Source organism: Magnolia sinica, chromosome 3, assembly GCF_029962835.1.
Source record: "Magnolia sinica isolate HGM2019 chromosome 3, MsV1, whole genome shotgun sequence".
Taxonomy (NCBI): Eukaryota; Viridiplantae; Streptophyta; class Magnoliopsida; order Magnoliales; family Magnoliaceae; genus Magnolia; species Magnolia sinica.
In genome coordinates this window covers 11,708,709-11,733,834 of record NC_080575.1, presented here as the reverse complement: position 1 = coordinate 11,733,834, position 25,126 = coordinate 11,708,709, and the positions used below count along the sequence as shown (strand labels likewise).

At 41.0% G+C, this 25,126-nt stretch overlaps 2 protein-coding genes across 10 annotated transcripts in view; both read left to right on the top strand.

The window, feature by feature from the left end:
* The first annotated feature begins 7,876 nt into the window (after positions 1 to 7,876).
* Positions 7,877 to 15,189, top strand: LOC131239518 (SWI/SNF complex component SNF12 homolog). 6 transcript variants are annotated; one of them, XR_009168258.1, is made up of 4 exons: positions 7,877 to 9,482; positions 10,047 to 10,138; positions 10,370 to 10,450; positions 14,992 to 15,189. XR_009168258.1 is itself a non-coding variant. In XM_058237261.1 (3 exons), exons 1-2 carry the CDS (start codon positions 8,137 to 8,139, stop codon positions 10,132 to 10,134), a joined length of 1,434 nt encoding a protein of 477 aa, XP_058093244.1. In that variant the 5' UTR covers positions 7,877 to 8,136; the 3' UTR covers positions 10,135 to 10,138; positions 10,370 to 10,580. The 6 variants fall into 6 exon arrangements, 2 of the variants coding, with proteins under 2 accessions (XP_058093244.1, XP_058093243.1); XR_009168257.1 differs by having other exon boundaries at positions 14,921 to 15,189; XR_009168256.1 differs by having other exon boundaries at positions 7,878 to 9,482; positions 10,334 to 10,450.
* The window catches only part of LOC131239516 (ATPase family AAA domain-containing protein FIGL1), a 51,662-nt gene continuing 36,918 nt past the window's right edge, over positions 10,383 to 25,126 (top strand). Inside the window, exon 1 of one of the 4 annotated variants that reach the window (XM_058237259.1) lies at positions 10,383 to 10,450. Coding sequence is in view for 3 of the 4 variants with exons in the window: in XM_058237258.1 (XP_058093241.1) it covers positions 19,029 to 19,300 (272 nt within the window). In the remaining variant the exon portion in view is untranslated. Of the gene's footprint in view, positions 10,451 to 18,766; positions 19,301 to 25,126 lie in introns of those variants that run through there. The other 3 variants (XM_058237258.1, XM_058237257.1, XM_058237256.1) reach the window with 3 other exon arrangements.

The window sequence follows — 25,126 nt, the reverse complement described above, 5'->3', positions numbered from 1 at the left end:
TTAATCATTCTAAGACAAGACAATAGATAATTTTAGAGAGTATGATTGGTTGTACTAGTGTGAATTTGAGCATTTAAAAGAGTGTATTTGATATGAATTAGAATCCAATTCACATAAAATATACTAAAAGTTTTTCTCTTTTTTTTTTTGAAAATTACAATAAAACTATGCGATTCCATTTCACATAGACTTCGCACTTCCGAGTCTTTCCTTTCACTCTTTCTCTACCTGTGCATTTCAAATATTACCAAATACATTCAGGGCCTGTTTGGCTTAGTGGTTACAGTAATACTGTGTTGTGAATGGATGATGCTTATTATGACCACCGTAGTTGGAACTAAAACTGGATATTTGATTGTACATTACACCACTCCCCTTAATACATTTTGACCATGGATATATATACAAACAACTAGTAATGTTTGATACACATGAATGTAAATTCTTTCATATGTGTTATATCTACATCGTCCGTCCATTTTTATTGTATCGGTTAAGGACACGACCAAAATAACAAGTCAAATTCAAAGCTACGTAAACTACACCACAAAAAGGAACAATGACACACTGTTGAAACCTTCCTTAGGTCCACCATCATGAGGTCACAAAAACTTGAACTAAAGGAAAACACCAATATTAGCTTGATCCAAAACGTCTTGGACCTCAAGAAGTTTTCAATGGCATGCATTCAATATTTATTGCTTCATGTGATGTGGTCCACTTGAGCTTTGGATCAACGTCATTTTTGAAATATATATATATATATATATATATATATATATATATATATATATATATATATATATCGCAAAATAAATAGGTGGTGTAGATATAGCATAATATATATTATAGTGGCCCTCATAAAAATTTACCTTCATTTAACTGCTCCGTTGTGTTCAACCAATGTTAACATGTCATGATGGGATGCGAATTAGCTTTGACTAGTTTAGTAACAAATCTGGCTACTGAAGTGTTGTCATCGGGTTTTATGGAGCCCACAAGGATGTATGTGTTATAACCACACTGTCCATCCATTTGGAGAGACCCTTTTATGGTAGGAGCCAAAGAATAAGGCAAATCCAAAGCTCAAGTGGACCCACCACATAAAAAAGTGGGGATTGAACACCTACCGTTAAAAACTTTTTGGGGGCCAAAGAAGTTTTCGATCAAGCTGATATTTGTGTTTTCCCTTTGTTCATGTCTTTGTTGACTTATAAACAGGTTGAACCTCGAATAAACATCATGGCGAGCCCTATGAAGGTTTCAATGGTGAGTGTCACTATCCCACTGTGTTTTTTATGGTAGGGTTCACTTGAGCTTTGGATCTGCTTCATTCTCTAGCTAATGCCCTAAAACGATCTCTCTAAATGTATGGACGGTGTGGATACAAGAAAACATCATGGTGGGATCCACAAAGCTTGGTGACGTCACTTCAGTAGCCAGATTAGCTATTGAACGAGTCAATAGCTAATCTGCGTCCTTCATGATGTTAGTATTCCACCCAGGTTACATAGTAGTAATTAAAAATCAAAATAGGTACTTACATGGATTTCAGTGAAAAGGTTCTGACCGTACTAGCATTGTAGTATGGTCAAAATCTCTAAATCGAAGAGAAGTTTTAAATATTATGAAGGTCTGATAGGTCTTAAAAAGTTTTTTATACCAAATTGCCCTTGTCCTTGTATCAATAGTTGTATAATTTTTCAGTGAATATGAAGTTAAGTAGTATTCAATCCCAAGTGATGTGGCGGAAGCCCTTTTGGGGTGAGGGGAATGCCCATCTCGTGGGGCCCACATTGATGTATCTTTATAATCCATGCTGCCTATCCTTTTTGCCAGTCATTTTAGGGTTAGGGCTCAAATATCAGCCTGATTCAAAGCTAGTTTGGGCCACATGATAGAAAACAATGGTGACAATCTCACCCACTATTGAAACTTTTCAGGCTTACTGTTATGTTTGTCAGAAGTGGACTATGCCTAAGTCAGTACTTATTGGGATCATGGCTGCCTGACAAGGTGGACGAAACGGATCACTCGGTTGTGGGCCTTAAGCTATGATACCAATGGTCATGGACTAAAATATTCTTTCATTGCGGATTTAGTACGCAGTCTTTCATCTATTTTTTGTAGTAAATGAAATGAGCATATGACAACAACGACCCTTAACACATCACGACCTCGACCATTAACACAAGAAAATCTCGACCCATAATACATGATAACCTCGACCCTTAATACATCACAACCCCGACCCTCCCAACCTCGACCCTTAACACATCACAACCCTAACCCCCAACACATGATAACCTCGACTCTCACAACCTCGACCCTTGACACATGACAACCTCAGCCCTCACAACCTCGATCATTAACACATGACAATCCGGACCCTTAACACATGATAACCTCAACCCTCACAACCTCGACCCTTAACACATAACAACCTTAACCTTGATAGCCATTTATCCATTTTTCGTAGTAAAGGAAGTGAACATATGACAACCTCGACCCTTAACATATCACAACTTCAACTCTCCCAACCTCGGCCTTGACAACCTCAACCCTTAACACATTTTTGTGAGACTCGATGTTATCATGTGTTAAGGGTTGGGTTGTCATGTGTTGAGGGTCGAGGTTATGATGTGTTAAGGGTTGGGGTTGTCATATGTTCACTTCATTTACTACAAAAAAATAAAAATGGATGAAAGGTTATTAAGGTCGATGTTGTCATCTGTTAAGGGTTGATATTGTCATGTGTTAAGAGTCGAGGTTATCAAGGTCGAGGTTGTCACGTGTTAAGGGTCGAGGTTATCATGTGTTAAGGGTCGAGGTTGGGAGGGTTGGAGTTGTGATGTGTTAAGGGTCGAGGTTGTCATATGTTAAGGGTCGACGTTGTGAGGGTCGAGGTTCTCATGTGTTAAGTGTCAGGGTTATGACGTGTTAAGGGTCGAGGTTGAAAGGGTCGAGTTTGTAATGTGTTAAGGGTTGTGGTTGTTATACGTAGGGCTGTACACGAGCAGAGTTAGCTTAGTAGCTCACTCGGTTGGACTCGGTTTGAAATTGAGTTCGAGCCGATTTTTTGAGCTCGAAAATTTTTGAACCGAGTTCGAGCTTGCCTGAGCTTGACTCAACTCGGATCGAACCCAACTCGAATCGAACTCGGATCGATTCAGTTCGGTGACTCGATTACTTTGATATTGCTGTTGCTCACCAAGTATTTAATGAAATGACTCAATGAAGTGTGGTTGATGGTAAGGAAGGTACGTATATGAAACAAATACCCTTTTTTTCTTTGATTTTTTAAGCTGCTTACAAGGTGTTTGATAAAATACCTGTAAAACCATTGTTGCTGTTTTATATACAGTGAGATTTTGAAGGTGTAGACCATGTGTTGTGAAAATGACGTAAAGGTGAACTCGGCTCGAACTGGCTCGAGCTGCTGACCGAACCGAGTTGAGCTAGCCAGTTAGGCTCAAGGATCGAGCCGATCCGAGTTCGAGCTGGGGTCAACAAGTGGCTGAGTCGAGTCGAGCTGTGCCAAGCTCGACTCGGTTTGACTCGTGTACACCTCTAGTCATGTATTCACTTACTTTACTACTGAAAATGGATGAAAGATTACAAACTAAATCTATAGTGAAATAATGTTTTAGTCCGTAGCCATTAGAATAGCCTAAGGCTCACGATGGGGTGATTTGTTTCATTTACCTTGTCGGCCAACTCGCTGTGGTCATAAGAAGTCATAAATTGGGTATAGTCCACTTCCAACAAACATAATAGCGAACCTGGAAAGTTCCAGTAGTGGGTGACACTGTCACCATTGTTTTCTATTATGTGGCCCACACTAGCTTTAGATCAGGCTATTATTTGGTCCCTAGCCCTAAAATGACACGACAAAAAGGATGGGCGGCATGTATTATACACATACATCAATGTTGGCCTCACGAGTTGGACCTTCTTCACACCCCAAAGGACTTTTGCCACGTCACTTTATTGAGATTGAATACTACTTAACTTATTATTCACTAAAAAAACCTTACAACTATTCATAAAAGGATAGTAACAATTTAGTTTGAAATACTTTTTAAGACATGTCATGTGACTACTTTCAGAATACTTGAAACTTTTATTTGATTTAGAGATTTTGACCATACCACAATACTTTTATGGACAAAATGTAAAATACTAACAATTCAATAGAAAGATGAATACAGAGGATATCTTTGGTTTGGCTAACACACTTGAGCCGTGTAGTTTTCCATTATATTTATAGCTATACAACTGAGAACTGTCAAACGTATAATTAGGAAACAAATATGAGCAAAATAAGGAAACAAACAAATACAATCAATTACACGTTTGTAGGAGAAAGTTATGCCAATAGCTGGATTATTTTGAATTGGTAACAGAATGGATGGAGTGAAGAATTGGTGCAGATGCTCCTGAATTTTCTGCTGAAGATTCTGATAGTCTAACACCCCCCCTCGAATTAATGGGGTTTTAATAGACCATTAATTTGTCCTTTAGATATTGGAAACGTTGTGCAGTTTGACCTTTGGTGAAAACATCCGCTAGTTGATCCACGGTTGAGACATATTGGACTTTAATATCAACGTTGCATACTTTCTCTCGAATAAAATGATAGTCAACCTCTACGTGCTTTGTTCTTGCATGAAACACTGGATTTGAAGCAAGGGTAATTGCCCCAATGTTATCGCACCATATAGTTGGTTTGTGGACGATACCAATAGCCAATTCTTTGAAAAGTATTCTAAGCCAATAGACTTCAGCTGTAGCGAGTGCCATTGAACGGTACTCGGCTTCGGTACTCGAACGAGAGACCACGTTTTGTTTCTTGGAGCTCCAAGAAACTAGGTTTCTTCCCAGAAAAACTCCATATCCGCTAGTAGACCTTCTGTCGTCTGGATTGCCTGCCCAATCCGAGTCGCAATATGTATGTAAATGTAGAGGAGATGGTGTGTAGAACAGTCCATGGTTTACAGTACCCTTTAAGTAGTGAAGAACGCGCTTCATAGCCTGCCAGTGTGGAGTTCTTGGCTGGTGCATATACTGACATAACTGGTTAACAGCATAAGAAATATCGGGATGTGTTACTGTGCAGTATTGTAGTGCCCCAATAATCTGTCGATAAGTAGGAGGATCAGATATGAGTTGTCCGTCTGTACTGGACAGTTTGGTACTTGCCACCGTAGGTGATGCAAGTGGTTTGGCATTAGTCATTTGAGTCCGGTCTAAGAGGTCACAAATGTATTTGGTTTGATGTGAATGCAGTCCTTGTGAGCTCCGATCAACCTCCACACCCGAGAAATAAGACAGAGAACCAAGATCCTTGACATGAAAAATACTCTGCAGATGTCGAATGAGTTTGGTAATTTCTAAGGCGTCAGATCCAGTCACCAAAATATCATCCACATATATTAAGATAAAAATTCTGACATTTTCAGTATGTAGAGTAAACAAAGAGTAGTCATTGACAGATTCTTGAAAACCAAGCTCAAGAAGTTGCTGTGATAATCTTCGAAACCAGGCTCTTGGTGCTTGTTTAAGACCATAAAGAGACTTGTGTAATTTGCAAACATAGTTCGGTTTGGTCTCATCAACAAAACCTTTGGGCTGTTCCATAAACACCTCTTCATCTAGAAATCCATGTAGAAATGCATTCGACACATCTAATTGTCGGATGGGCCAATGAAAATGAATGGCAATAGCCAAAACTAGTCGAATGGTAGTTGGCTTAATCACGGGCGAAAAAGTTTCATGGTAGTCCACACCACTCCTTTGATCATACCCTTTGGCCACGAGTCTGGCCTTAAAACATTCAATACTGCCATCTGGTCTCCTCTTAATTTTATATATCCATTTGTTCCGGACAACAATGGTGAACTATGATTACAGGCGGTTAACCAACAATGGTGATTCCCATTCACCTGTTTCTATGGTAATTGCAACGTAAGTAAGGACGCACTCACTCCCAGACGAGGGCTAAGCTTAGATATGAACTACCATCCACGGTCATACAAGGTGCACCAAACGGAGCCATTCAAAACAATACTAATATCATTCTAGTTATTCAACGAGCATAGGTGTCAACGCGCCATAAGCAAGGTTGCTCACGACAATAGCATTTCTCTGGGCACGTCTATGTACGGGCCAAACCGATCCATTTTTTAGGTGGCCCACCATCTTATGAGCAACGTAGACGGTTGGAAACAAACGGGAGCGGATTGCCTGTCAACTCGGGGCCAGAGATACACCTGTGCCAGGGGACGCGGATCGTGTATCGAGTAACTCAACAGGCTAAGCGTACTGAGTAAACTCAGTGAGGTCTACCGTGATTTACATATTTTATCCACTCTGTCCATTCATTTAAAAAGATTATTTGATGGCTCTAATCCAAAAAAAGAAGTATACCGAAATCTCAAGTGGACCTCACCATGGAAAACTGTGTGAATTGAAATTCTACTGTGGAAAACATTGTAAGGGCCTCAAAAGTTTTGGATCAATTTGTTATTGGTGTTTTGCCTTCATCGTGATCTTATGAACAGGTTGGATGACAAATAAATATCACCGTGGGCCTACCAAGGTTTCAGCTGTGAAAGTCATTATTCCACTGCTTCCTATGGTGTGGTCCACTTGAGCTTTAGTCATGCTTCAATTTTCTACTCAACCAATAAAATGATATGGAAAAACGGATGGACAACGTTGATAACCCACAAACATTCACAATAGTCCCAACTGAGTTTAGTAACTAAGTACGCAATTTGATTTGAGTGCCCCGAACGGGGTTTGCCTATTGAGTAACTCAGTGTGGTCCACCATGATTTACATATTTTATCTAATCCGTCCATCTATTTTGAAAGACAATTTGAGCAATCTATTAAAAAAAGAATTATATTCAAATCTCAAGTAGACCTCACCACGGAAACAGTGTAAATTGAAATTCTACTGTTGAAAACCTCTCGGGGGCTGTGTGGTGCCCGCAGAGATGTCCGTGAAAAATTCACTCCGTCCATCCGTTTTTAAAGACCACAATTGGATAGATTCTAAAAATCAGAAAGATCCAAAACTCATGTGGGCCATACCACCCGAAACATTGGGGATTCAACCTCTGGGATGCCAGAAGTTTTCTATCAGGATGATATTTCGGCCTACAGTTTATCTGAGTGGTATTAACCCTATGAACGGTTTGGATCGCATTCAAACATCATGGTCAGGTCCAGGAACATTTCAATAGTGGACGTTTCCATTCCCACTATTTCGTTTGGGGTGGTCCACTTAAGTATTAGATATCTCTTATTTTTCGAAACCTAAATTATTGTGGTCTTTAAAAACATATGAACGGAGTGGATTTGCCACGGACATCTCTATGGGCCCCACAGAGGCTACCCTAGACTCCGCCTTTGCAAGCGCGCACTAAACTCTCTTAGGCTTGTGGCCCCGTTCTCACACGCCGTGCGAGAATTGCACGTGCGTGCCGAGATTTATCACGAGGGAATTGCTTGACACGCGATACGCAGGCACTTGAGGTGTACACGTGGCATACTAATTCAAATTAAACCGTCGAAACTGTTGTGCGGATGTTCCATCCTCTGAAATTTAGATTGATAGAAGAAAAAATTAGCACTGTAATTGTTTTAAAATTTGACCGTCCATTACATGTTCTTAAATCAATTAAATCGGAAATCGAGGAAATATGACTTGCAGCATATCATCCATCCAGACCTGATCCCACGATTTGGACGGTTTAACTTTAAAGTTGAAATCATCTTACACTGCAGCGTCGTAGTGCCTGTGTATCAACCTTCACATTGCCGAGTATCAAAGTTTTCTCTCAATTCGCTCTTTTACTCACGCCTCCGCAGCAAGTCACACGTGCCGGACTCTCTCTCTCTCTCTCCGGCAGGAAATTCGAGCATTTCTTCTCAGAAACAGGCATATTGATGAAATTAGGGTTTATACAAGGGTTTTTGGAATTAGGGCTTTGGGAAGCTTGGGTCTTTGAATCATGCAAAACTAAGGTTTCTCAGATTCGTCCATCCATGGAATTAGGGTTTTAGATTTCCAGTATCAGGGTTTCCAGAGCTCCGTCGATCCGCCCATCCCTTTTAGTCCATCGCGATGAGCCATCATCCATCGAATTTCCACCCTTCATCGCAATCTCATCCACAATTCAATTCGATCCAGGCCCAGTTACAGGCTCAAAGCCTCGCCGCCGCATCGTCATCGCTCAACGCTGCAGCTGCAGCGGCAGCTGCAGCGAAGCGGGCCCAACAGAAACCCCCTGTCCGGCCTCCTGGTTTCGTCCCGCATCTGACCTTCAAGGCCGCAGAGTTCGCCGCGGCCGCGGCGAGGCAGAAGCAGAAGAAGAAGAAGCTCCCCGAGAAGCAGCTTCCCGACAGGGTAGCCGCGCTACTACCCGAATCGGCGCTCTACACGCAGCTCCTTGAGTTCGAATCCCGCGTCGATGCTGCCCTCATGAGGAAGAAAATTGATATTCAGGAAGCTATCAAGAACCCGCCTTCTGTTCAGCGGACCCTACGGATCTATGTATTCAACACCTTTGCGAACCAGACGCGGAGTACGCCGAGGAAGCAGCAGGCAGAACCTCCATCGTGGACGCTTAAGATCGTCGGACAGATATTGGAAGATGGACCGGAGGTGGACCTTGCCGGGATGCCCCCCAGACCAACACAATACCCAAAATTCTCTTCTTTCTTCAAGCGGGTCACGATTGCGCTCGACCCGAATCTATACCCAGACAATCCTGCGATCATATGGGAGAATTCCCGTTCGCCGGCTCAACATGAAGGGTTTGAGATCAAACGGAAGGGTGATAAGGAATTCAACGTTAGCATACGCTTCGAGATGAATTATGTTCCTGAGAAATTCAAGCTGTCACCGGCATTAACTGATGTCCTCGGCATTGAGGTTGAGACCCGCCCGAGGATCATCGCTGGGATCTGGCATTATGTGAAGGCGAAGAAGCTGCAGAACCCAAATGACCCTTCGATCTTCATGTGCGACCTGCCACTGATGAAGGTGTTTGGGGAAGACAGGGTGAAGTTCGCCATGGTGTCCCAGAAGATCACACCGCACCTGGCCCCGCCTCAGCCGATACATCTGGAGCATCGGATTAGGCTCTCGGGGAGCAGCCCAGCGGGGAATGCTTGCTATGATGTATTGGTTGACATCCCCTTCCCACTGCAGAAGGAGATGTCAGCATTCTTGGCGAACACAGATAAGCATAGAGAGATTGATGCCTGTGAGGAGGCAATTTCTGGTGTTATAAAGAGGATTCACGAGCATCGGAGGAGGCGGGCATTCTTTCTCGGGTTTAGTCAGTCGCCAGTGGAGTTTATCAATGCTTTGATTGCTTCACAGAGCAAGGACTTGAAGCTTTTAACCGGTGAACCGAGCCGAAATGCTGAAAAGGAACGTCGGTCCGAGTTCTACAACCAGCCATGGTAAGGTTCTTCTATGTTTTCGTATGCTGTATTCTGTCAATGTTAAACTCATGTTTTGTTATCGTGCCGGGTGAATTACTTTTGGGGAAATTTTACTGGCACCCAGTGTGCAGGTTTAGTTCTCCTTTGTACTGGGAGAACAAATGGACCCTGGGCAAAACGGTTCTTGATCTGGATCGTTCATCTGGTGGGCCTGGTCTGTATTAGAAGGATTTTGCTGAATCTTTGATCTTAATTGTCCGATCTTGTGCTGGTGGAAAACAATATCGATGGTGGTTAGTATTGGATGAAAAAAGTCTACAAATCGGACAATTAGGATCATTCAATGCACATGATTTTTGGAAAGCAGCCCCTCTTGTCATATGTTGTGGATCATGGGAACCGATGCCACCATGTCCTATTTTGAGCTGCTGGCAGGTGTTAAACTGCACACAGGACAGCAGATTTGAAAGCCCATTACTTCGTTTGTAAAAAAGAAAAGAAAAAAAGAATAATCAGTTAGTTGAAAGGTGTTTCACTCTATGCTTTTAATAATGACGTTCCTTTTTGGGTGAATTTTAATAGGGTTGAGGATGCTGTCATTCGTTATCTGAATCGCAAGCCGCCACCGCCACATTCTGCTGCAATGAATGAAGCTCCTGGAAATACATGAATAGGTGAATTTTTGGATTGCTTGTATGTGGAATCACTTGCTCGTAGCACCATGTCTATGTAACTTCTCCTTAGTGGTTTCATGCACTGACATATATTTTTCTAAAATATCGGATGAAAAGAATGTTGGATGGTGTGCGAAAATGCTATTCACTCACAAGCTTGTTTGGTTCCATTTCGTCAACTTGGACCTGCTCCAGGGAATCAATATGGCTTTAACGTATCATCTTTGTCAGCTTACAAGGCTCGAATTGGTAAACTTGTGTGCAACCCGTGGAGTGTGGTTATTCTTCACTACATTGGAGTTATGGTATAAGGTAAACAAACCTTCTCATGGATCTCACAACGTTCAGATTGTTGCTCGTATTTCTAAGTTTTTTCCCAATGGAACTCATAACTAGTTCACATGCATAAATAATGCTATTGCCTAATGTTTTGTTGCTCTTATCTTCCTGGAAACAGCAGCATGATCATACTCTGTTGGAGTATTTTTCTTAAATCTGAGCAATTACTTGTACTATATTTAAAAACCCAAATATGTATCCATTGTATTGAAATTAGGCTAAGATATTTATTTCATCAATAGTCATAATAATCACAAAGAGAAAGAATACTTTATTTTTCCAATCATATTTGTACCAGTCAATAACTTCAGTAGGAAATAAAAATATCCTTCTTTAGAAAAATGCATAGAATGCAGCAAAGGATTGAAAATGTAGAAATCCACATCTTAACAATCCAGCTCTTGCAATTTTTGCGTATGTCCCACAGCCTTGTTGGCTAGGTCATGGAAGTAATCCATTCACACCATTCTTGCAATCAAATGATTTGCTTAAGTGAAGTGAATGGTGGTTCATATTCATCAGAATAAGCTGTAAAAACCTACTAAGGGATCCTAGAAATGAAAGATTGAAAGTTGAAACTAAGAGAGCAAAATGAAGACATCGAATTCAATGCTCACGGAATATGGAAATGAATGCATATTGGGGTATTTTCTTTCATTAGGGAATGGGGTTTGTGATTTTGGTTTTCTTGTTTTTTCCTTGTTTTCGCTGGTTTTTCTCCTTCTGGCTTTTGAAATAAAATTCTGAATTCTCAAAAAAAAAGAAAAAAAGAAAAAAAAAAGGAAAAAAGAAAAAGAAAAAAGAAAAAAAAGGAAATGAATGCATCAGGTGCACAGTAGAAATGATGCTCACACAATGTCTCATCAAATTGCAAGTCACAAAGGAAAAGGATTAATATATTACGCCAGGGCACTAAGATTCATGCATGAACTAAGTGACAGAGACAATTCCTGCAGTTCTCAATATGGATTGATGGTGATGCAATTAGACCAATGTAATATTCACATTTGATGATCTTGTGTTGAGACATTTTTGAAGTGCCTATTGGCTGCTTCTCATGGTTGATGTTGGAGAACCATAGCCTTTGCTTTTTTTTTTTTGAAAGGTGAGAAACACACACACTCTTACTCCCCCACACACACCCATGACTCGAACCATTGCCTTTGTGATGGCAGTCTTGATAATTTGTTATGGGTAAGACTCAAGGAGGTTGGGGGACATCTGGGTGAGCAAGCTGCCCTCCATTGTGATATGATTGGTGTTAAGAGAGTGATTTTTCCCATTTACTGGTCACCTTTTTTCCTTTTATTTTTTAAATTAATGTATCATATCCTGTTTTGGATAGGGAGACATGGAAAACCCCTATGGAATCCCCAGCAAATGGAAATCTGTGGAATCCAACAATAATTTTGTTGTTTGGTTTGGAGGGCAGTTTTCATCGAAATGTTAAATGTAAACTGTCAAAGGGCGAGGGCTCTCTTCTAACCTTGGAAATCAACATTTAAACGTTGGAAATGGTAATTGAATTCACATTCTTAAAAAAAAAGAGGTAATTGAATTCCGAAGTTAATTATTTTTAAACAAACAAGAGTTGAATTCATTTCTGGAGTATTCTCTCAATCCAAACACTGGTTTATGTTTCTCCCAACACAATTGGTGTGGGAGGATTCTCAGAAATTTCATAACATTGGTCTTAGTGTTGAAGATCAAACCATCCTCATCTTCTCAAACCTCGATGTATATTCTTCCTCTTCCTTTGCTTTCTTTCAGTTGTTCATTCATTCTTCTTGTTTCTCTAATGGTTTCATTACCCTTTCCTCCCTCCCACTCTACCAGTTCTTCTGTGGATTTGTCTTCTTCCCTTACACTTGGGCTCTCCCTATCATCAGGCATGAGTCTTGTCTATATCAAATTGAATAGCACCAATTGCCTTCTGTTTTTCTTCACTAGGGAGATTAAAATTTTCTATTCCACCCTCCCAATCAATTTGAGAAGCCGTATTCCAATCATGAGTATGTCAAATGGATGAAGATCGATCGGTTACTTCTTAGCCAGATAAAATGCATCTTTGGCTGTGGAGATGCTTTCTCAAGTCATTGTCTTCCCATCTCATGTGCCATATGATCTCTCTTGAAACAACATTTGCACAACAATCTAAGGCCCATATTGCCACGTAGTCGTTGGTCACTGGTACAGGTGCCTGTTGTGATGGCCAATACTATGTTCATGTTGAACATGGGTGAGGTGGTTGCAATAGCAATTTTTTATGCTTGTATTGGTGGCTGTGGTCACTTTTCTGGTAGTGTTCCTCCCCAAAAGGGCTTTCTCCTCACATTTAACACCCACTTCATTTCAGTTCTCACATGATATCACTGTTTTAATCATGCGTATTAGGCCAACGGTCTCTCTCAAGCCTTTTTGCTCTAGCGATTGCTTCCCCATTCAATTCCAATTTGTATCCTGACACTGGGGCCATTTCACGCAACTGAAACAAGTATATTTCACATCTAGCACTCACTAGCATCCACTTCATTTCAGTTCTCACATGATATCGCTGTTTTAATCATGTGTATTAGACCAACGGTCTCTCTCAAGCCTTTGCACTCTAGTGATTGCTTCCCCATTCAATCCCAATTTGTATCCTGACATTGGAGCCATTTCACGCAGGTGAAACAAGTATATTTTAGACACGGGACCTTCTTATGGTTTAATAATCATATGATCATTGCTGATGGTAGTTCCAGAACCATTTCTAGTGTTGGATCTGTTATTATTCCTGCCTCTGCTGACTCGATTGCCATTTGCAGTGCTCTCTCTTTCTTCTTTGTTACAAATATGCACTCTGGATTATCTCATCTGGACATTTTTGAAAATACTTGCTGGTAGACTGCTTTGGTTCATGTGAATTGCAAGGGTGCATAGGACCTTACATATGTAGTTGTAGGCATCTTCCTTAAAGGGAGGTGTGGTTTGGCCCATTTGAGATGTAACCCTATATGGCAATTTGACTCCATTTAAGGTCTGTCAAATGGCTGCGTAGAAAAATATCATTTAGGTAGTGGATTTTGTGCATCCTAGAGTTTGCCTGCCATCGCCCTTCTGATCAAACCATGTGCCATCCCAAAAGGAGTGATACTTGCCTAGGGATGTTGGAAGGCCAGGCAGGATTTGGGCCAAGCCTGACCTGAAAATATAAGGTCTGAGCCTGTCCTATTAGAACTGGCCTTCTTTTGCACAATCCCTGTTGTATTTTAAAAAGGGCTTTTAAAATTTTTGTATCAAAATTTTCCTCCACCACAATTCCCTCCCAAAATTTAACCAAATCTCCTTTTGTCCCTTGATTGTATTGCTTTGGTTTTAGCCCCACACTGGAAATCTACAAGACTTCCAAGCTGGTTATAAGCATTAGTTGGGGTAGAAGGCTTGGACCTTCAAGGGACATGGGGTTCGGGTGTGCACCATCTCTTTGCAACGCGCTCCCGCCTGGCCGTGGGCGTGTGTGTGTGGTGTGGCGTGCGTGCGCAGGTATGGTGTGATTGCACTCGAATGGTTTTCTAGGAGGTTTGTCTCTTTATTATTCGAATTTTGTTTTAGTAGCTGCATCTCCTCATTCGGGCTTAAATCCCAAATGGTCGTATCTCTTCAAGCTCAATGGCCATGTCTTCTCCCCATCTTCTTCTCAAATCTCTGAAAAACAATTCTTGTGTGCTTTCTACATATCAAATTCTGGGTTAAGTCTGCAATGTGGTTTGGGCTTGTGTACAATGCATGCTGTGATTGGGCAACAGTCGTTGTATCCTAGAGGTTGACTATCTTGGAATTCTGTTGCACTGACGGACATTGTCCAAGGAGGACACTTTTAACTTCAAGCCGAGTGAGTTTTTTAAAAATCACGCCTTTGCTTCATCAACTCAGTAAGTCTTTCTTTCTCTTTCTTAATTTTTCTAATTCTTTCTTCTTCTTCTTCAGTTTTTTTTTTCTCGGTTTCCAACTCATAGTCTAGATTGTTTTTTCAAAATTAGATTTGTTACTAGCATGAAAGAATTGAGTTGAGTTCCATATGCAAAAGAAGAAGAAGAGTGTTTTTGTTTTGTTTGTTTTGGTGGATAAAAATAGCTTCTTATTATGGCCTTGCTGATTCACACGGGATTTCATGTGCCCCATGCTACTTGGGTCAGAGCGTAAGCTAGTGATGCTTTCGGCTACTAGACTCTGGCCATCTAGGGTCCAAAAACCAATAATCCCAACTTGATTAGAAGGTGTGTTTTAGAATCTAGAGGTTATATAGTGAGTGAACACATCTACAACTATGAATTTATGTTTTAGAATCTAAAGGTTATATGTAGTGTTAGAAACTAGTGGATGGCTTAGAAAATTCAGAGAAGTTATATTAAATTCAGCTTTGCTTCTTCAAATGTGAACTCATATGAGTGGATTTTTCAGCCAAATTGCCTACATGTTGGAACCAGTCTGAGGGACAGCTTGGATCTAACACTCACATACCCTGCTAGCAGATTTGGTGTCGTAGATGGGCTGCCTCATTCGCCCACCAGGGCGTGCTTAACAAGCTCCTTATTATGACAGAAACAAAAGAGAAGCATTCCGATCTTGAGGATGACAGGTTTGCTTGAATTATCGATCAAATTTACAAAGTAAACATTTTAAGAAGTGGGTATGCAACCTTAATAAAGTTCAATGCGAGTGCATTTTTTTTAATTATCTGACAGGTGTAAGGGTAATATTTCCTAATCACTGAAATGCTGTATCCAGGGCTGTCAACAGGTACATGGATCTGCCAATACTGATGGACCTGATCGAATTAAAACAGGGTCCATTAAGTCGAGTAGATGTTCTATGTAGTTGGTTGCAAAAATTGCACAAATCCGACGATCCAATCCGTCCTTGATTTGCATTGTTTTTGTAATAGCTGTCCTAAAATTGTCCCACGAAAATGAATCGTTAGAATTACAAGCAATGCACGATCGTCCTAACAAATAAATGAACCAAATCGTGGAGTGGAACTAACTTGTGCGTAAACAATCTTGATGGACCGTCCATATCAAAGGACATTGATTAAATGGTTGATATTTATCAAATTGGTATGTTGTTTTGTGTGGTACCCTATTAATTGTGCATTTGACTTGATGAATGGTCGAGATCAATGGATTGGACTAAGTATCCCAATGCAACTAGGAGTACTGTAACAAATGCACTTTTTATATTGAAAAAAGGTGCAAGAATAAAAGAGTTTGCTAAAAAGTACCAATAAGGCAAGGTAAAGTTGCACATAAAATTTAAAGAGTTTAGGCATTTTTGCCAAGATAAAATGGAGTCAGTGCACACGGATGTGTGGAAAAACAATGTTTTGAAAAGCGGTATATTTTTAGCACTCCCATGAAACCTCACGCATATATAGGTGAAAAAAACACCCTATGTTTTACTAGGATAAGCAAGAGAGAGAAAAACAGAGAACAATGTGGAGCATTGGGAAGTTTTCCCTTGGTTTTAGATGGTCTTCCAATGATCCAAATTGATGAGTCTCAACTTGTATTATTGACTGACAACAAATAAAATCTTATATGGGACTATTTCAACCATTTGAAATTTGGCTATTGTGCTTTGAAAATGGATGGTCTTTGGAACCTTTTTGTAATCAAAGGTCGAAATATCAATCTAGTAAGAGAGAGAGAGAGCTTTTTTCTTGGGTACGGTATGGTGTCTAGAGCATGTGACAGAGATGCAAAAGTATGGTACGGTGTCTATAGCATGTGACAGCGATGGACTGAACTCGGCTGAGTCAGGCCGATTCACCTCTGACTCAAGCAACTCGATGTGAAAGTATGGTATGGCATCTACAGACTACAGCATGTGAAAGAGATGGACACCCTGATTTGAAGACTGAGCTGCCCTTTGACTCACCTGAGTCGAGCCACTCGTCTGGAGACTGGATGACTTGGTCGGACTTGCCAGGCTTTTATTTTCTTTCTTTCTTTTTTATTTGGGTGAGGATATACATGTCCAACGGAGAAATAGCCGTTAATTGCATTCCATTCAGGCACATTGAAAACAAATACATCTTATTGTCCATTGAAAATTATATGGTTGACAGCATAGAAGTCATTATTTTTGCAATTCTGATCGAGCATCTGAACGGTCAGATTGGCCAAAGGTTTGGTATTTACAGTGTGATCGAGCATATGAAAGGTTGGATTTGACCCTAATGGTCCAATCTGATGTTCTGCGGCTATAAGTTGATAATAGTAGTTAAATCGACAACTCACGTGGTTGGAGCTGACAATTAAAGAAGTTAGGTGGATGTAGCCAGGTATAGCATTAGAGTGGTTGGATCTAGCCATTGAGGGGCCAACAGTATATCTAATGCCTACATCCGTGCAGAGGTGACGGGAGGTCTAGTGATGAAGCGGATTGGGTACTACCCTCACCCGTATCCAGCTAAAGACGGACGGACGGACTGATGGATATCCTGACATGACCTTCCATCTCTGGTTAGGTCCTGGGGTTAGTACCCAATCTCTTTCCTTGGCCATGATATGGCCTGTAGAGCCTGCTTATGGACAACTACTTTCATTTGAAGCGTTATATTGGTAGTTCTGTGAGAAAAATCGCAACTACTTTCATTTCAAGCGTTACATAAGTAATTTTGTGAGAAAAACTTGTGAAGAATAATGAGATGATAGTTTTTTAAGTTATCTTTGGGTGATCTAAATTGTTGATTGTGTGTAATTATGGTCCTAATTCATTTCTAACTCCTGGAATAGTCAAGTAACTCAGTGGATGTGAGTCGTCCATCTTTGATATTATGCAAAGGTCCTTGAGATCGTCTAGATACCATAAGATCCTGTGGACTCACCCATCCTGGCCTATCATCTATATCCAATGGTCATGATTTGTATTTAAATGATCAAGTTTCAGAATTTATGTAATTGGATTAGATGATTATGAGGGGACGGCATGATGTCCAATGACTACCATTGTATTTGGGTTGACAGATGCTATATTCATGCTGTCGGATCGAGGGACCAGAAGGACGTCCAACTTCCGCGATTTTATATTTGGACGGTCAATTGAGCATTTATGCTGTTCAATCTAGCCATTGAGTTTGGGTGGTCAGATCTAACAATTTTGTGGTTGGATTTGATAATAATCGGGTCCAAATGACACCAAAAGCTAGAACTTATACCCAGGTGGGCAAAAGCAAAACTATAATTTATGGTTGTATCTGGTCATGAAGGAGTGGACAGGATGCTCCACAGCCATACCTTGTATTTGAATTGTCAAATATAGCCCTCGATCCAGTCTAATTCTATGATCAGAGGCAGGAGAATGCCCAAAGGCCACAACTGGCCTTTGAACGGTTGGATCTAACCAAAGGGACTTGGACAATGTCCAATGACCACAACTTCAAATTGGACGGTCAAATCTAGCATTCATGTGATGAAATCAGACCATCCAGGGGTGACAGGATGTTTAACGGCCACAGCTTGTATTTGGACGGTCAGATTTGGTCGGGTCTAACTATCGTGGTCGGATTTACGTTTATAATCACACCTTAGATATCAACGGCTATAATGATCTTTTTGATTTATGTAAGCTCCGTGGGATCCAACGTCATTTATGTATTTGATCCATCCCGTCCATCCATTTTAACAATTAATTTCAGCTCTTGATCCCAAAAATTAAGAATATCCAAACATCAAGTGGACCACACCACATGAAATAGTGTGAATTGAGTGTCTACCGTTGAAAAATTCTGGGGGGCCACAGAAGTTTTGGATCAAGCTGATATTTTTGTTTTCCCTTCATCCAGGTCTTTGTGATCTTATGAACATGTTGGATGACAAATAAAGATCACTGTGGGCACTGGAAACGTTTCAACGGTCGAAATCATTATTCCTACTGTTTCCTGTGGTATGGTCCACTTGAGCTTTGGATATGCTTCAATTTTTGGCTCAACGTCCAAAATTATCTGGAAAAACGGATGGACGGATTGGATAAATTGCAGACATTGACGGTGGGCCCAACTGAGTTTACTCAGTACGATAAAAGCGTACTGAGTAAGTTAGTACGCAATCCGATTTCGTTGGCCATAGCCATGGTGGGCCCTACAGGGTTCAAAATGCTCAAAGGTTTGAAATAGTCCATCTACGATTAGTCCTGTCATATAGACGGTTTAGATCATAGAAACATGATTCAGATCCAATGAGTGTCTTTGAACCGGGCCAACAGCAGATGTGGCAATTAATCCCGGCCCGGCCCGGCCCGGCCCACATGTCCCTGGCTCTTTATTTCAAGTCCGTGCACGGCCCTTGGGCCGAGCCTTACATAGCCTCGTTCCCGCGTGCCATGTCGACACGTGTGCGGGGTTCGCACGAGTCCCCTTAGAAATGGAGGGAAAACATCCAGCAACAGAAAACAAGAGAGAAATGAAAATGGCAGTGACAGCAAGAGCAGACAAAGAAGAGAAGAAGACCATTCGCTTACTTGTGTAATTCTTACAAACCGAAGGGGCAAAAAAGGAATTAAAAAGAGAATGGAGAGAAATCGGGGCGAGGACGTTTGCTGGAGAGAAGAGGTGGAAGAGAAGCTGAAGAGGCTGCATTCCCTTCTCTTCGGTGCCGATTCCGCTCTTGAAAGAGCCGATTTCACCTCCGCCCAAATTCTCGGCCTCCGTCTCCTTGGTTTCCTCGACTCCGTTTCCCAAAATGCCCTCGACCATGAGCTGGCCTTCATCCACCCCATACGCACCGAAATCCTCTCCAAGATTGATTCTGCCCGTCGATCCCTCGCACCCGAATCCGATCGGTACATCTCTCTCTCTCTCTCTCTCTCTCTCACACACACACACACACACACACACACACACACACACTTTCTTCATGTTTTTTTATTTTAGGAAATGATATTTAAGTCCCATGTTTTTGAGGAACACACCTCCTTTTTTGTTTTTTTGTTTGTTCGTTTGTTTGTTTGTTTTTTTTTTTTTTTTTTTCCTTTCTATTTTCTTTTGTTCATTTCAGTTCTGAAATGCACATTGCCTCAGCTTGTTATGTATAGACGAACCTATCTTGAAATAGTGATCCGGACGGTTCATCCGGTGGGCCCAATTTTGGATAGGTGATGTTGCAGAAACGATCTTCAATGGATGGTCCTCGCCCATTTCATTATCCTCTTGGTAATGGGTGGTTTGGAAGAATCTAACCAACTGTTCCTCTGGAAATCCACTGTGTTTGTTGGCTGGGATTGCTTGATGGGCGTTGACTGCCCACAGTTGGTCCCACTAGATGAGCTATCCACTTGCATGGGTAATTGGGCCAATTTGGTTATTGTCCTGCAAATGGATGGTGTAGAAGAATCTAGAGAACATTCCGATGCAAACCCAACTTGTTTGTGTTTGAAGAGAAAGTAGTACATAATGGAGAAAATGAAGAAATTTGAGATGAAAATATTAGATTTGCAGGTTCAATATTTCAAGATAGGTTTGCATTCCAACAAGTGTAAAAGAAAGGAATTGTCTTTAGGATACAATGAACTCACATATCCGTAATTGAACATAAATAGCATTCAAACAAGTGTAAAAGAAGGGAATTGTCTTCATTGAACATAAATAGCATTCCAACGAATGTAAAAGAAGGGAATTGTCTTCATGAGCATTCCAACAAGTGTAAAAGAAGGGAATTGTCTTCATTGAACATAAATAGCATTCCAACAAGTGTAAAAGAAGGGAATTGTCTTCATTGAACATAAATAGCATTCCAACAAGTGTAAAAGATAGGAATTGTCTTCATTGAACATAAATAGAGTTCCAACAAGTGTAAAAGAAGGGATTTGTCTTCAGGATACAATGAACTCATTGATCTATAATTGAACATACCGACTAGAAAACTCTTGCCACATGGCAAGGGGCAACACATGTAACTACCATCTGTACGTGCTCATTGTAATGATGTGGAAGCGCAATGTGCACGTAATAGAGAGCCCAAGCAACCCCATAGCCCATGGGTGCATACTCGCACCAGCCTTGTGAAGATTTGAACCCAGGTTTTCCGTGGCGAAAACCCCTCCTCTTACCACTAATTCATATGGGTGTTTTTGAGAAAGTTTTCATATATAATATATTTATTTACTTTCTAATAAAATATTTTATTTTAAAATTTATTTTTCTTATAAAAACACAACAGTGTGTTACTTGGGAGTAAAAATGTTGCCCATCCATAGTGGGGCCCACCAGATGAACCATCTAGATCCTTGGCGGATGGGCCACTTGTACGGCTATTGGAACGTACTGTCTTGTATGAAAAATGCTGGTAATTCGAGCTCAACATTGTCTCTCTTATTTCATATGTTTTGTCAACAGAAACAAAATTTTAATATTGCCAGAATGTCAAATATTATTGAAACAGAAATGATCTAACAGAAATTGGAATAGCCACGTGCCTCTTCGAGGTTATTAATTGTTAGCAGTTTGCCTAACCAAGAGAGGGCAATGACCCTAGTGAGCCCTTGTACTGTAGGGTTATCAAGCCGAAGACCAAAGTTGATGCAGGACAATTAACCACTTACTCTAAAAGCTCAAACTGTTAGAGTATGGCGAATTAATCCCTTTATCTTATAGCTCAGGTCCCACATCTCATGGGTTAGGACCTCGGCTGAACCCCCCTTCGCGGGTCCCAAATCACATGGGCCGCCCACCCCGAGTGTGTCCCCGAATCCCACGGGTTACCCCACTCGAGCCCAGTGTGAAATGCACATTAATCACCCATGGTAAGGAGTCTCGAAGATGAGACCTCCCCCGTGGGCCCCAAATCGCATGGGTCACCCACCCTAAGTGTGCCCCTGCATCCTATAGGCAGCCCCACTCGAGCCCAGTGTGAAAATGCCCCTGCATTAATCACCTCCAGTGACGAGTCTCGAACACGAGACCTTTTGCTTTGATACCAATTTGATGCAGAACAATTAACCACTTGCTCTAAAAGCTCGAACTATTAGAGTATGGCGAATTAATCCCTTTATCTTATAGTCCAGGCCCCACATCTCATGGGTTAGGAACTTGGCCAAACCCCCTTCGCAGGTCCTAGATCACATGGGCCGCCCACCCCGAGTGTGTCCCCGCATCCCACGGGCTACCCCACTCGAGCCCAGTGTGAAATGCACATTAATCACCCCTGGTAAGGAGTCTCAAACACGAGACCTCCCCCGCGGGCTCCAAGTCGCATGGGTCACCCACTCGGAGTGTGCCCCTGCATCCCACAGGTAACCCCACTCGAGCCCAGTGTGAAAATGCCCCTGCATTAAAAGTATAAACAAAAAACCCGACCCCCTTGGAATAATTATGTGCCTCTTCTGGAGGTTATCAATTGTTAGCTTTTTGTTTTTGCCTAACTAAGAGAGGGAAATGACTTTAGGCGGTCCCTTGTCTGCCAAATATGTTTTTTCAGGATTCATGATGATCAAAGCAAAGGAGAGCACAATGCTGCATGGAAGGATTAAATAGAAAACTGACCCAATCTTTCCAACCTCCATCCAACCATCCCTATCGAGCACTAACGAGGCCCAGTTTTGCAGGAGGTGCAGGAGTTCCACCATGTCTTCCATTTCTTCTTCATGACAAGTTCCTGCAACAAGTGGCAGTCCTCACCATTTGACTACCTAGAACCAAGAAAATACTGAGAAATGAAAAACTCCATCTCATGGGAAATACTGACTAATATGGGAATATCAAATATAGAGGGGATTCACACACCAGATGTCTTCCCAAAATCATATTCGATAACCATTACCCATTATGAAGACAATTTCCTTCTTGAACTCGATAATTATCTTCAAAATAGCCTTCCATGCCCATGAAGCTCTATATTAGTCAATTAGTTCCCTGTTCCACCCCATACTTACTATAACCCAAGGTATTCCATAATGACAATGGTGGCTGCCACGGGCATTGCCATTATTGTTACGATACAGGCCGTAATGGTTATAATGACTTTTTTTTTTTGAAAATAAAGAAAACATGTTTGTAATGGCTGTTACGGTCTGTATCGTTACTGTTATGTAACAGCCGTTACATAAATGTTTTGGAATACCTTGTTATAAGTTATAACCCGTCTCCACTCTGTACCTGTTATTGAAAAAAAAAACGGTCTCCATTCGCCATGAACTGTATTCCACCCCAAAGCTCCACATCCATTACCGCAATAAGACCAAAGTCAATAGTTTTTACATCTCTTATACAAACTCCGCTTTCATTGAAAGGTTTGCACACTTCGCCCCATCGCATAAGATGAAATTTTTTATTGTTATCCAAACCCCTCCAAAGAAATTTGAACTTACTCCAAAGAATGTCCCTCCGAATGCTCTCCAATCTATCGAACACTCTAGCTGGACGTAAGAAAAGGGACATGGAGTGTGGAGGCATATTGGACAAGGGCGATTTTAAGCGTGATTCTTCCACATAGTGACAAATATTTTCCCTTCAAACTAGAAAGTTTGCTCTCAATTCTCTCGACCACCTTCCCCGAAAGATGTTTAGCATGTTTCTTATCATAGTGGGAGACCCAAATAGGAGGAAGGGAGACTACCAGCCTGCAACTGAACCCCTCGGCTAATCTTTCGACTTCATTGAAGGCTGCCTTAATGCCCAAAATCTTACCTCTGCGGCTGTTTATTTTTGCCTCAAAATAATTTTGAAACATCTAAGAAGTTTCCATGTATTGTTGACTTGCACTCCCTCAACATCACGGGGCATAGTCATATAATTTGCAAATCAAAGATGTAAGATTTGAGGAGCCGCCTTTGTAACCTCGAACATATTCGCTAGATTCACTATACTTGCTTTCTCCAACATCCTGCTAAGTGCCTGAACCACTACCCCAAAAAGAACTGGAGATAATGGATCCCCAACAATGACTCCTTGACTCCTTGAAGAAGCCTTTGGGTGAGCCATTAACTAGGATCGAGTACCAAGCAATATACACACATGCATGAATCCACCTCTATTTAATATTGTACCCATTTCATAAGCCTTCTCTATGCCGAGCTTGCGATTGAAATCTGCCTTCCACGAGTGAAAGTCCCTACGTCTTGGATACAAGACTCCCTGGCATCTTACAGAATTTGTGGGCGAGAATGCTAGAATTTGTACGTGATAATGCTGGGCAAGATCTTATATAAACTCCCTATCACATTGATTGGCTTGAAATCCCTATGACATTCAACACTATTTTTCTCAAGAATCAATGCAATGAAAGATGCTCCCACCTCAGATAGACAACTCCTATAGGAAAATTTTGACATAAAAGCCATTAAGTCATCTTTCACCTCATTTAAAAAAAAAAAAGGAAAAAGGCTATAGGGACACCATCTGGGGCAAGGGCTTTATCCCTTCCTAATGAAGAGACAAGATCCTTGACTTCATCCTCAAAATGTTCTCAAAGTTTTCCAAATCCTTGTTGGCAATCTGATTTAAGTCGAAGTTATCTAGCTTTGGTTGAACCCAACCTTCCTTCTGAAGAAGATCTGAATATAATTTGACAGTGGAATCACAAAGAGCTTATCCTCAATCTGGAACCCATTAAACAAGAATTTGAGTCCAATTACGTCTGTGTCTAGCACTAGCAACTTGTGGAAGAATTTTGTGTTCTTGTCTCCTTTTAGTTGGATTGCCTTATATTTTGCCCAAGAGTATTGTTTGCATTTGATCTCTTTTTCTTTGAGTTTAGAATTTTACTCTTTTTAAACATTGGCCCTTAGATCTTATCCTCCTCAGATAGAAGATTATATTCCTCCTTATTATCTAACATTTAGATGTCGTGGAGAATCTTATCTTTAATTTCCTCATTCTTGCCGAGATGATTGTTTTCTACATGTAAACTTGTCCTGGAGGAGTTTGAGTTTTAAATGAAGCCTATCACATGTCCAACCCTAAGCCAAAAAGGTCATCACCAATCTTTAACCTACTAGGAAAACCCCTCCTCCTCAAGCCATTTAAGCTCAAGTTGAAATGGGATTGGCACCAGTCACCCTCCACCTTTAATGTGATTGGTCAGCGATACGAGACTGGTTGAGGAAGGTTCCTCTACTCCTCCAACGAGAACATCTTCACCCACCCAGTCGAATCTAAGAATCTATCCACCACAGACATTGTTAGACTCTCTTGGTCATTAGATGAATTTCATGCCTCCCATGTGAAGATCAAACATCTCATTCTTGTCAACCCAATCGAAAAGTCCCTCATGCTCCTTGTGATGTGCCATTAAACTTCTAAGGAAATTATTAGGTTTAAAATTGATGAATACTCTAACAAGATCTATAAAGTTTATGCAACCTCTTTGTAGCCAAAACGTGACTTCTTTTGTTTTTTTTTGCATGGCGATGTATGAAGAGTTGGCTGGACTAAATGGTTGGTCTGGATCAATGATTCAACTGTCATATAGGGCAACTATTTGCTTTGAATAACCAAGATCTATAAAATTTACAGAGATAACCCACAATTGAACTAATTGCTTAGCCTATTGAAACAATCCAAAATCTGACCACTTCGATTTTTGAAACAAGGCTCGTTCCTTTCCTCCCGAAGTGACCGGATTCTTGCTAGTAAAACCAACCTCCAGATGGCTCTACCTTCTTTTGCCTATC